Here is a 13,856-nt window from a genome sequence, read left to right on the forward strand (position 1 = left end):
ATTGCCATAAACCAGCAGTAAATTTACTGTCCAAATCCAGTTCACGGCCTTGATGGTTGTCTGTTCTTTCCCTTGGGGTTAAGTTGTCCTCTGGCAGCTTTTCACTCCCATTAATGGAGTTTCCTGAATAAGGCTTCTCTTTGGGTCTACTTGGCCAAAAATTAGCTCTGCTCAACTAAGACTCGCCCTAAACAGGGGGGTGTGACCAGCCCTTCATCCTGAAACTAGGCTAAGACTGCCAGTGTTGCCCATACACAACCACTTGGATACACAGTGCATAAAGACATATGTGACATTAAATATTTAACTCATGAAAAATAACTTTTAGCAGTGAGCCGCTGCATCACTGCACATTCCAGGCCCTTCATCATCCTCCTATTACAGACAGCATAGCCAATGTCAGCACATCAAAGTTTGGGGTTTTCATGCCAGTCGTTCTTATGGAGGCTCTGTGGTAAGCAATGCTATTTTGAAGCACTGAGGTCCTAGGTTCAAATCAGACCAAGGACAACATCTGAATGGCATTTGTATGCTCTCCCCTTGTTTGTGTGGGTTTCCTCTGTGTACTCTAAAGACATTTTCATTAAAAATTTCCACTGGTGACAGCGAGCGAATGGTTTTGAAGTTTTACAGAATATGTTAATGCTATGCATGCAAGTTAAACGAGGAAACCTGTAGATATTTAATGTCTGTGTAAAGTGTGCCCAGTTTTAAAAAAAGAGTTTGCATAATGGCTGTCTTTCTTTGTACAGACATAACTGTTGAAGAACAGGTCTTCTTGTTCTTCCCCAATGTCTTTCAGCCACATTAGTCCCAGTTTCAGCTGCACAGCTAGATGCATTTCACTCAGAAGCAGGGGACATCTCCCTTCTATGGTATCTGCCAGCACTGTATTGCTGTAGTGTTCTTTCCCTTGCTTCTCACTATGTTTGTTTTTCAGCTCTGGAGCTCACAGAACAGATAAAAGGAGGCGAAAAGCCCACATATGTACACACAGGAGGCTCCTATTATCTTCAAAAGCTGTGTAGAAGCAGTTCTATCAGGTTCAGGAGCTCAGCTAAAGGACACGTCCCCATTTCTTGTGAACCGTCTTCCGACTTACCAGGGACGGATCTTGCCTGACAAAAGGCAGGGAACTGCAAATTAGGTGCAAAAGGAGACCCCTAGTAGCAATGACCTACATCTTTTTTTCAGGTGGATGGAGGCAGATTTTTTTAAATGAAGTGATTTAGAAATTTGCTAGCTAGACTATTAAATTGTGAGTAAAGAAACTCTTTAAGATCTTTAATTTTCAAGAGATAAAGACAAAATTACCTTCCAAAGTGTTCCTAAAGCTGAAGTTTGCATTGCGGTCCATGGGCCCAGTTTCATAATCTGTTAATGATAAGCAGGCTTCGACATCAGCTGAGGTGGGTAAACTAGGAGTCCGGTTTCTGTCATGGCGCCCAGGACTTCTCTGTAAGGGACCTTCATTTGTGCCATTGCACAAGATTCTTAGGCGATTGTATTCTTCTGGCTGACTGCACACAACCTGAGAACACAGAAAAATATCTACCTTCAACGTAATGTACAGTATATGAGGCCCCTCTATCTTCTGATGGCACATGGAGGGAGAAAGAAGGGTCGGCACATGTCATAGGAAATAAGCCAATGCCAGGGGTGTCTAGTAGCAACTTATTTCCCTCCTCCCATTGAAATAAACATACACATGGCCAAGCCAAGCACAGCCAATATATAGAGTTATAACTCACAGTAGGAAGCACAGCAGTTGTCAAAGTCCAGGAGCCTTGGGGACTTACCTTCGCTCACAATGACCAAGAGTGAACTAGTGTAGGACAATAACATACAGCAGACCACGTTGCAATGTAAAGGAATCAAATCTTATTATCCCCTACCAACATAAATGTGCACTTATGTAACTGACTTCACCAGTTTTGTGTGCAAGTTACCCAATGGATTGAATAGATGCTTGCAATAATAACTTCAACCACTAGATGGCTCTGTAGTACAACAGTCCAGCGGAAGGTTTTTGTAAAGGGCTGCTAGAGTGAAGTAAGGCAGCGTGTGGCTGATGCCACATGGAAGGCGGAAAACTAGGCAAGAGGCATGGATCAGTTTCTAAGGAAAGGGCCCAACAAAATACATTTATGTGCCAAGTTCAAGTGTACTGTTGGGTGTACTTGCACATTTCCCTCCGAAAGAGATGGTGTCCCTATTCAAAAGGCTTGGACGACATATATGCATGGGTGACCAGAAGGTAATGATCAAAAGGACTCAAAAAGTTATCAGGGAATTGTTAACAAGTGGCTAGTACAACCCTGGAAGAAACATTTAGGCGGGGGTAGGGTTAGCAACCAAGATCACCAGTTTGAAGAGGAGGTGGCACTTCATGCAAGAGCCGCTTCCTCTTCATTACACTGCCTGTCATTTCCCCTGTAGTGGCGGCGTAGTGCAATTACAGGTACTCGCTCCATTCAAGTGAACTGAGCGGGTATTTGTGATTACACTGCACGTCTGAGACTTTCGAGATGATGGACAGCGTAATGAAGAGGAAGTAGCACTCACATGGAGCGCCATCTCCTCTTCAAACAAGTGATCGACGCTGATGCCGGATGTCATCACCCTGCCAACTAGATATTGATGACCTATCCTGAGAATAGGTCATCAATATAAAGCTGCCTGCACAACCCCTCTAACCCACCAAGCATGAGCCACAACAACCAAGCGTAATAAAGTACTTAATGTGATAGGAACTAGAAGTAAGCAAATTTAATTTTTATTATTTTTTTTTTTTATTTGTTCGCACTTAGTTTGTTGGTTAAAGGTGAATTGCGTTATGGATTCCGTTACCACGGACCATAACGCAATTCTATGACGGAATGCATAATGGAATGCCTTTAGGAGGCATTCCGTCATAATAGAAGTCTATGGGCTGCAAAACGGATCCGTCCCGTTTCCGTTATGCAGGGGAGGACTCAGACTTCTATTATGACGAAACAAATAACGGAATGCCTCTAAAGGCATTCCGTCATAGAATTGCTTTATGGCCCGTGGTAATGGAATCCGTAACGCAATTCTCCTTTAACCAACAAACAAAGTGTGAATAGATTTCATAAGAGGAAATTCGCTCATCTCTAATAGTAACCATTAAGCATGCTGTACCTCTACGTGAGAAGAGTAATGTCATTTGCTGAACCAAAACCCTTCCGCATGGTGCTGCCCCCTTATATGCAGTTTTGGACACCACTAGTAATAGAGTTTTATAGTTGCCAACAGTCCTGAATTCGCAGGGACAGTCTCATTTTTAGAGGCAGTCCCTGCAAATTTGGGCTGTTATGGTCAGTTAAAAAAAAAAAAAAAAAAAAGTACCAATATGTGAACAAGCACATTAAAAACAATGGGAACGAGGCCTGAAAGACAAACTAAACTGACAGAACGGGTCCATAAGCCTGCCTTTCTTCACTCCTAGAGGTATACTGACTCCTTTACCACTAATCGGGGGCTCAGTATCTTATTTACTTTACATTAAAGGGGTATTCCGTTGGTTGAAGTTATCCCCTATCCACAGTATAGGGGATAACTATTAGATCGTTGGGGGTCCTACCGCTGGGACCCCCACCGATCACGAGAACAGGGCCCCTGTACCCTCTGCAGCCCCCTGAAATGAACAGAGCGGCGGGTTGCACATGTGTGCAGCAACTCCAGTCATTTCTATGGGAATTCAGGAGACAGCAGAGAGCTGTACTCGGCCATCTCCGAGACCGTGGACAGCTTCAACCAATCGGAATACCCCTTAAACAACGCGGGCCGCAATAACGTTCAGTCAGCTGAGACGCACCGAATATAGAAAACACAGTGACGGATTATAACGTGCCATCACTAACACACAAAGCATATCTGGTCACTTGCAGCATGGATTTCTATGAATGAATGCTCACATTAGAGGCAGACATCGCCATTTTTCTTTTGGCTTTGATTTCGGAGATTTAGGAAACCAATAAAGACAGTTTTTCCTCTTACACGATCATATCATCCAATCAGAGCACTGCTTCCATTTTATATTCTCCTCTAGAAAATGAAAGCTGCACTATGATTGGTCGCTGTGGGCAAGAAATTCGGTGGATTATTCAACGGGATCGCTCCATCAGAAAGCTGTTTTTTTATTTACACTTATGGGGTCATTTATCAAACTGCTGTACAGTAGAACTGACTTAGTTGCCCATAGCAACAAATCAGATTCCACCTTTCATTTTGGACGGCTCCTTTGGAAAATGAAAGGTTGAATCTGATTGGTTGCTATGGGCAGCTAAGCCAGTTCGACTTTACACCAGTTTGATAATATTAATTGAAAATATATTTTTTAGCATTTATTTTATTATTTCGGCAATATTACGCCATTAAAAGTTATATACAAAATCTTGATCTTCTGTAGCAGTTAGCACAAATGATAAGACCCGCTATATACTGTATATGGATAATCCCTGCTTCGGTAATAGGCCTTCAGAGGTGGGGACACTTGCGTGAAAAGGGAATAAAGTGGAGCAACCAGAATGAAGACTGCAGAGACATCATGGAACAGTACTACGGACAGTGAGACAGCGTTCCCTGGGATCCACCTCTACTATAGAAACTTGCTTTTTCTGCAAGGATATGCCATAAATGTCCAATAGGTTCAGGTCTCAATCTGCCACAGTGCACAAGATGAAGGACCTGTGATGACATCACCATCCTGTGATTAGTGCAGGTGGGGCTAGAGCTCAGCAGTGGAGAGGAGAAGTGGTTAGGACCTGTGATCAGTTTAGGCAGGGGTGGAGTTCAGCAGTGGAGAAGTAGCGAGCCTGAGGAACCTTGGAAGTTTTAGTCCTCTCCTCTTATTCTCCCACTCTGAATTCTTCTCTGATAATGGTCTGGACATGCTGGGAGTTGTAGTCCTCGCCTGGGATACCTCCTCCCTGTAACATCCACTGATGCAGTTTATGGTTTCCATTATGTGTGTTGTATCATCATCATCCACTGTCCGGTTATGGTGTCCTCCTTTTGGGGGAATATGAAAGTGGTCCCTCTACCGCTATGAGACATGTGAAAATAGCCGAGTGATCCTGTGCTTGGCTATTTTGTGAAGTCCATTAGCAGTGAACGGACGTGCTCACCATGTTCTTGATAGGAGCAGGTCCCACAGGTGAGACCCTCAACCATCAGACATTTATGGCCCATCTTATCTATATACCAGATGGTACAACCCCTGGTTTTATGAAAGTAGGTCATCCATTCCTTTAAATGGAGCCGAGCGCCAATACCAGACACAGCCGTGCACAAGAGCGGTGCTGTTTTTTGTACGAAGATCTATGGGATCATTTATTAAACTGGTATGAAGTAGACCTGGCCTAATTATTAAACTGGTATGAAGTAGACCAGGCACAACTACATGGTTGCAGTGTAGTTGTGCCCTATGTCGTCGTGTAGCCCTAGCCTTAGTCCCGTTTTATCATATAGTCCATATAGAGTCCATATATCAAACTGGTGTAAAGTAGAACTGGCTTAGTGGCCCATAGCAACCAATCAGATTCCACCTTTCATTTTTTACGGCTCTTTTGGAAAATAAAAAAGGTGTAATCTGATTGGTTGCTATGGGCAACTAAGCCAGTTCTACTTTACACCAGTTTGATATATGGACTATATGATAAAACGGGACTAAGGCTAGGGCTACACAACGACATAGGGCACAACTACACTGCAACATGTGTCACGCGACATTGATGCGTCAAAATGTTGCGCAACAAATCTCATTGCGTAGCCCTAGCCTAAAACATGGGACGAAAGACACCTTCTACCAAAATTTTTAAAACTCCTGCCTATCATCTCTACTAGTGATATAGCGACTCCTGTAGCTCTAATTGGGGGCACAGCATCTTGTTTACTATGGGGTTAAATGACATTACGGTATAATGTTTGGTTAGAGAGACAATGGGGGAGATTTATAGAAACTGGTTTAGTTGCCCCTAGCAACCAGTCAGATTCCACCTTTCATTTTTCAGAGCTCCTCTGGTAAATGAAAGGTGGCTTCTGATTGGTTGCTACGGGCAACTAAGCCAGTTTTGATAAATCTCCCCAAATGAATATAGAACACGACTGACGAGAAATTATAATTTCCCATCGCTAGGAAACAAAGCACAACTTTCTCTGAATGAACGCTCACATCAGCGGCGACACAAGACATAACTTTTGGCTGTGAACTTGGCCAAAAGGAAATTTAGGATATGGTCTAACAAAAAAAACAGGCCTCTACTGCCAAGAGGCAACCAGAGAGCAGCTTTCATTTTTATTTATTGGAAAACGAAAGCTGCTCTCTGATTGGTTGCTGTGGACAACAAAGCCTTTCAGACAAATTCATAAATCCGCCGTGTGCGGCTGACTTAAAGGAACCCTCCAGGCAGAACTTCTAGGCCGGGCCTCATTCATCAAAACCCGTTTTTGTGACTGTCGCATTGAAATACATTACATGAAACGTCACACGACATTCGCGTTGGGCAACACATGTAGCCATACCCTTTTGTGTCATGTGACTTCTGCGACAGGTCGCCGTCTAGCCCCCCCTCCCCCCCACCCAAAAAATAATATATGAAAAAAAAAAAAATAAATACTCAAACAATGACCCAAAATAACTACAAAACTACTAAAAACACCTGTGTGTGCTTCGTTAAATATTTCCCATAGACTTCCATGCAACATCTGGAGCTGCCATGTTTTTTTTTTGCTATATAAAAATAAAAAAAAAAAAAAAAATAAAAAACACACTGTAAAAATATGGCAACAAAAGTGCACCAAAAACCACAAAAGTCCCAAAAATAAAAACAAAACCTGACACCAGCGCAGGTTGCAAATTACACAGCTTTGCCAGAAGAGACTGCAATGCATGTCTTGTGCGACCAGTCTGATTTTGCGCCTATTTTTTTAACTCTAAATGACAGCTGTAAAATACATTTCAGACAATTTACACAAATTGTCGACACCGCGCGGGTTGCTGTATCAGGAGATGCGTATCCTATGCTTAAACAATGTTTATAGAAGCTGCAGCTTACAAGACACTACGCCCTTAAAGGGATAGTCTGGTTTCAGATATTGATGTCCTATCCTCAGGATAGGTCATCAATATCAGCTCTGCCAGGGTCCAACTCCCGATACACCCGCCGATCAGCTGTTTGAAGAGAACACAGCTCTCCTGCCAGCGCTGCGTTCTCTTCACTGTTCACCTGCTCGCCGTCACAGCTGAGAACAGTGTAATTACAGCTCAATGTGCATGAAGCCCGATGTGAACCTACAAGACCCAGGTCTGTTCTAGTCTTCTAGTTCCACAGACATAGGGATAAAGAAATCTTTAGATGTGTGGCGTGACACCAAGTCAATCGTCCGACGCCCAGTGACTATCATACATGGGTCTTCTACTAGTTAACGGGACTCATGCATGATAAACACTGGATTATTGCCTTAGCAACCCGACAGCCTAGCGTGAAGTTGCATCTCTCCACGCCAGATCGGGTAGGATTGTATGACTGTAAAACCCCTTTAAAAGCTAAAGCTCCAAGTATAGGTTCACACAGTTTTTTGGGAGGAGGTATTAAGGCAGGTTTTTCAGCTGAAGCCAGAAGTGAATCCAGCAGGAAGGAGAAGTAGAAGTTTTTGCTCTTTTTCTGACTCCTTTGGAATCCACTTCTGGCTTTGGTTGAAAAACCTGCAGGAAAATCTGCCTCAAAAAAAAAAAAAAAAAAAAAAAAGGTGAACTTGCCCTTAGGTTACAGCCACAGTGAACTTATTTGCAGTAAAAAAATAAAAAAAAAAATCCAGTTTTGCTGAATATTCAGGTCAAAATCCTCATCAGCGTCATACGGATCAGTCAGATTTTGCCGCCGGTTTAACCACTCCAGTGTAAAAGTACAAGTTTTGAATAAAAAATAAATAAAAAATTTGCACACAAATCTGCAACCAACCCACTACATGTGAACAGACCCCAATAAAAAAAAAAAAAGCGGTAATGTACCATACATCTGAGCTTACCTGCCAAGAGGAGAAGAAAGAAGCTGGGCTCAGGAGGACGGTGCTCATTGGGTGGATCCCCCCCAAAAATTCATCAGTACAGATATCACACTGTTGGGCATCTCTCCAGTCCCAGAAAGGAATGGTGAAGTTCTCATCACCCGTCACCTTCTGAATTTCATGCTCCCATTGGAGCAAGAAAAACCTGTGCCAGGGCAGAAAGCCAGGGGCTTCATGGGCAAAATCAATATCTGACCAAACAAGTCCACCTTCAAGGAACGCATCCCTGGAGGAGTAATAGTGAAGCCATACAAACAGGTCGTAGACATTGATGTCTGCAAAAAGTGGGTTGGAGCCATTGTTCATCTGTTCGTAGGTCCCAGTGGCTATGACATAGTCTGGGCTGATGGTGCGTTTGGCGAAATTGAGATAGGCGATGAACTTGTCCTTCTCCGCTGAAGTCATCCTGAAAATTTCTTTCCTGATCATCCTTCTTCTCACTGTACAGTTGGGGCCGGTGAAACCAAATTTGCAGTCCCCACAGTTGTAGCCCATGAAGTTGCCCTGGCATTGGCAGGTCCTGTTGTAGAAGACAGTAGGCCAGTTTTCCCTATCATCAACGCCACTGAAGGGAAACTGAGGACCTATGGAAGAGTTAGACAGGACAACGTCTTGACATGTTCCTCTCCCAGAAGCTTCTCCGCAAGGAGAACCGTCTCCAGCCCAAGCTGGGCAGCACTCTTTACTTAAAAGGACCTCCGCTGAGCTACATGCCCTAGGAAATTGTCCATGGGCCGAGGGCAATACTAAGAGGAGGACGGCAGCTGCAAATATCATGATACTACCTCTCATCCTGATGGCCCTGCACTTCACAACCTCCTCAGCCCTCCACAACAGACCAGGGCAGGAAGTTCCTCTCTGTTCTCCTCACTTATTAATTGACCTAATCACGTGTTGAGGCTTATATCATGTTTGACTCTCACTCCCAGTGAAGAAAATTTAGAATCCCTCCCCTCATTAGTACTACTCATGTGAACTGATAGACACTGGAATGTGAGATTTTCTTTCCCAACACCAAAAAATTGGAAAATGTATCATCTACTTTTCCATTCTTTTTTCAGATGATGTTTTTTGTTAATTGGATGTTTATTTTTCTCATTAAAAGGTCAGTAACAAATAGTCACAGGCAAATTAGATCATGAAAAGTGAAACTAATGGATTGAACAGAGCGTGGGTGGCGTGTGATCCCGGATCAGGGCTCCATTCATAAAACCGCCGTCCGGATTTCATGTTAAAAAATGATAGTATTAATTTAAAAAAATCCACAGCTTAAGGGCTCGTCTACAAGACGAAATTTGTCGTGCAACGTTTTTCATACTGTGTCACACTGCGACATGATGTGACTGCGACGCAACAGTTGCCCAAAAGTCCACCTTGACTATCGTTACAAAGCATGTCACGCAATAATAAATGCCGCCGCATAGCCGTGCCCTGAAGCCTCATACACACTTTTGTATTTTGCATCTGTGTCCGATCTGCAGTTCCTGAGAATTGCAAACGGACTCATTCATTTCTATGGGTCTGCAAAAAAGAGTTAAAAAAAATGGTGGCATGCACAGGGCCGGTATCTGTGTTTTGCGCATCTGTGATGCGGATGCAGTCATGTGCAGGAGCCCTAAAGCTGCAGTGCGTCTCTCACATACGAATGTACTCTGAGGGCTCATTCACACGGCCGTTCCGTGCATTGGGGGCCGCAATTTGTGGTCCCCAATATACAGGCAACATCCGTTCAGCTGCCGCGATGGATCCATACCCATTCAACTTGAATGGGTCCGTGATCCATCCGCACCGCAAAAAAATAGAACATGTTCTATTTTTTTGCGGTGCGGAGGCACGGAGAAAAGCCCCACTGAAGCACTCCGTGATGCTTTTGTGGGATTCCGTGCCTCCGTTCCCCACCGACCTTCCGGATTGCGGACCCATTCAAGTGATGTGGGGTGCACATGGGCAGTGCCCGAATTTTGCGGATATGCAGTCTTAGGCATCATGCACACGACCGTTCCGTTTATTGCAGTCTGCAAACCGCATTGTAGAAATGCCTTTTCTTGTCCGCAAAACGGACATGAATAGGACATGTTATATTTTTTTTGCGGGGCTACGGAACGGAGCAACGGATGCGAACAGCGCACGGAGTGCTGTCCGAATCTTTTGCAGCCCCATTGAAGTGAATGGGTCCGCACCCGAGCCGCAAAAACTGCGGCTCGGATGCGGACCAGAACAACGGTCGTGTGAATGAGGCCTTACTAAGTTGAAAAGCTGGGCATCTGTAAAAATGCACTTTGCTATTCCCCCTTGGGTGTGGAGATGATGTATTAGGTTTAGGGCTCATGCACATGATCATTGGCTGTTTGGCGGTCCGAATTTTGCAGAACGGAACATCAGGCCCATAATAGAACAGTCCTATCCTTGTCCGGACTGCGGACAATAACAATGTTCTATTGTTTTGCGGCACGACCAAGTGGACATACTGACAGAGAATGCACACAGAGTCATTTCCGTTTTTTTGGCGGCCCCTTTAAAATGGGTGGTTCTGCATATGGGTCACAAGGAAATCAGAACGGACACTGAAAAAAAATTGACATTTGTGTGCATGAGCCCTTACCTGCAATTCAATATATCGTAACGCGGGCTACTCTCACACTGGCGTTTTGGCTTTCTGCTTGTGAGATCCGTTCAGGACTCTCACACGCGGTCCAAAACGGATCAGTTTTGCCCTAATGCATTCTAAATGGAAAAGGATCCGCTCAGAACGCATCAGTTTGCCTCCGATCAGTCACCATTCCGCTCTGGAGGCTGCCTGCAGCGTTTTGGTGTCCGTCTGACGATGCGGAGACAAACGGATGTAAGTCAATGGGGACGAATTTATTTTCGCTGACACAATCTGGTACAATAGAAAACAGATCCGTCCTCCATTGACTTTCAATGGAGTTCATGACGGATCCGTCTTGGCTATGTTACAGATAATACAAATGGATCCGTTCATGACGGATGCATGCGGTTGTATTATTGTAACTGATCCGTTTTTGCAGATCCATGACGGATCCGCCCACAACGCAAGTGTGAAAGTAGCCTAACCTATTATTATGGAAAACAGAAGTAGCGACAAAATACCAACTCAGCTCTGCTGCATCTGGCAAGCAGCTCATTTGTTTCTACTCAATGGGATCTTATAACCATGCGGATGTCAGGCAGAGACGTCTTCCCCCAAGGTGTTTCTTTGATTTGGTTTTATTGAAGAAAATCCCCTATTCTGGTTGGATCGCCTGGCGGAAGGCATTCAGGGATTGGGACATTGTGGCAGACAGATGAAAGGAGCTGCTGTTCGTATGTGCAGGTCATGAGATGACCCCTGCTCGGAGCTCGTAGGCTTCTCCGGATCAGGAGCTCGGCACATGACTCCTGACAACCACGAGGTCTGTAATCCTGACTGCATAACTCCCTGAGAATCACCGCATGAGCATCCGAGAGTCAACGATGGGACGTGTATATTCATCCTGTAACATCTAAGGCAGAACATCCAAGTCTTCAGCTATGGAGGGGAAAAAAAAGAATTTTTGTTTAAGTTTCAGGGTGCATTCATATGACCATATGTATTTTGTGGTCCGCAAAACGCTGATCCGACAAATACGGATGCGGTCTCTGTGGCATATGCATTTTTTGCAGACCTATCAACTTCTTGGTCCTCATCTGCAGAAAAGTATAGGACATGTTTTATCATGTTTTCTGCATCCATATGTCAATTCCGCAAAGGATAGAACATGACCGATTATCAGCCGCAAATGCGGACCGCGGACCCACTGAAGTCAATGGGTCTGCAAAACTGTGGTTGCCACATAGGTGGTATCTATATTTTGCAGATCCACAGATTTCAGACCACAAAATACATATGGTCGTGTGAATGTACGCTTAAATTTACACAGTAGCAGCCTGATGTGCTCAAAGGCGTATATACTGCCGGGGGTGACCATACAGCTACATAGGGGCCCTAGAAGAAAGACGGCCAAGTCCTGGGTTCTAACTGCATTGTTGGCAGAAAAGGGGATCTGAAATTATCCAAGGGGCCTTATATATTGCATGTGAAAAAGAATATAACCATAAAAAGTATCAAAATAGTGTAAAATTATAGGAAGTTAACTACAATAATACTGTTCAAGAAATGGACTGCCATAAACTGCCCTTATGTATAAAAATAAAACTTTTCATATGAAAAAAAATAATTTGTATAAAACTTACCCTATGAACAGAAATTTTATATAATAGTGCCTCTTAGGCCTCATGCACACGACCATTCAGTTTTTTGCGGTCCGCAAACCTCGGATCTGCAAAAAACGGAAGCCACATTGTAGAAATGCCTATTCTTGTCTGCAAAACGGACAAGAATAGGACATGTTCTATTTTTTTTGCTGGGCCACGGAACGGAGCAACGGATGCGGATAGCACACGGAGTGCTGTCCGCATCTTTTGCGGCCCCATTAAAGTCAATGGGTCCGCATCCGAGCCGCCAAAACGGCGTCTCGGATGCAGACCCAAACAACGGCCGTGTGCATGAGGCCTAATGTAGAAGAATATAACTACTATAATACTGCTCCTGTGTACAAGAATATAATTACTATAATACTGCTCCTATGTACAAGAATATAACTACTATAATACTGCTCCTATGTACAAGAATATAACTACTATAATACTGCCTCCTATGTACAAGAATATAACTACTATAATACTGCTCCTATGTACAAGAATATAACTACTATAATACTGCTCCTATGTACAAGAATATAACTATTATAATACTGCCTCCTATGTACAAGAATATAACTACTATAATACTGCCTCCTATGTACAAGAATATAACTATTATAATACTGCTTCTATGTACAAGAATATAACTACTATAATACTGCTCCTATGTACAAGAATATAACTATTATAATACTGCCTCCTATGTACAAGAATATAACTACTATAATACTGCTCCTATGTACAAGAATATAACTACTATAATACTGCTCCTGTGTACAAGAATATAATTACTATAATACTGCTCCTATGTACAAGAATATAACTACTGGGGGGCGGAGCCTAGCCACGCTGCTGAATGGCTGCACACGCTTGAGCTCCTCCAGCATTCCGGCTCATTTGCCCTATTTAAGCTTCTAATTTGATTGATTATGGGGAAACCTGGCAAAGATAAGAACAGAGGAAGCTCAGAGTCGACCTCACTGCGCTCCAAATTACCAGAGATGGAGAAGTTTCTTCGGAAAACACCGAGGCTTACTGCTCAGAAGGGCCCCAATATGGCGGCATCTATTACTCATGACTCCGATGCAGGAGACATCTCAGACGCAGGCAGCGGCTCCGATATCTCAGACGGGAGACCCAGAGATAAGCCCCTCTCAGAACGGACTCTCCGACGTGTCCTTGAAGCTGCCCTCTCGCCTCTTAAGCAAGACTTGTCAGACATTAAGGATGATATAAAGCACCTGGGTCAGAGGGTTGTCTCGTTAGAAACAGCACAAGAAGCTATCATGACTTATGAGGGTAAAGCTTCGGAGGTGCTGACGTCTCACAAGGCCTTACTGAACGATGCCTTCCTGAAGCTGGAGGATCAGGAAAATCGTAGTCGCCGGCGCAACATTCGCATTCGCGGCCTACCTGAGTCGATTGCGGCGGAGGCCTTACCGACAGTTGCGCGCAAAATATTTTCCATGATGCTTGATCCGGATAGAGCGGCAGGAATCGTGGTGGAGCGCATACATAGGGCG

The 13,856-nt window shown here is 43.9% G+C and overlaps 1 protein-coding gene across 1 annotated transcript in view; it reads right to left on the bottom strand.

The window, feature by feature from the left end:
• TYR (tyrosinase) overlaps positions 1–8,946 on the bottom strand; it is a 47,397-nt gene extending 38,451 nt beyond the window's left edge. The window contains exons 1-2 of the mRNA XM_044274079.1: positions 8,053–8,946; positions 1,315–1,531 (exon numbers count right to left, since the gene is read on the bottom strand). Coding sequence (XP_044130014.1) covers positions 1,315–1,531; positions 8,053–8,883 — 1,048 coding nt within the window. The 5' untranslated portion in view covers positions 8,884–8,946. The remainder of the gene's footprint in view (positions 1–1,314; positions 1,532–8,052) is intronic.
• Positions 8,947–13,856: the final 4,910 nt, after the last annotated feature.

Source organism: Bufo gargarizans, unplaced genomic scaffold (genome assembly GCF_014858855.1).
Source record: "Bufo gargarizans isolate SCDJY-AF-19 unplaced genomic scaffold, ASM1485885v1 original_scaffold_1454_pilon, whole genome shotgun sequence".
In the NCBI taxonomy this organism is placed as follows: domain Eukaryota; kingdom Metazoa; phylum Chordata; class Amphibia; order Anura; family Bufonidae; genus Bufo; species Bufo gargarizans.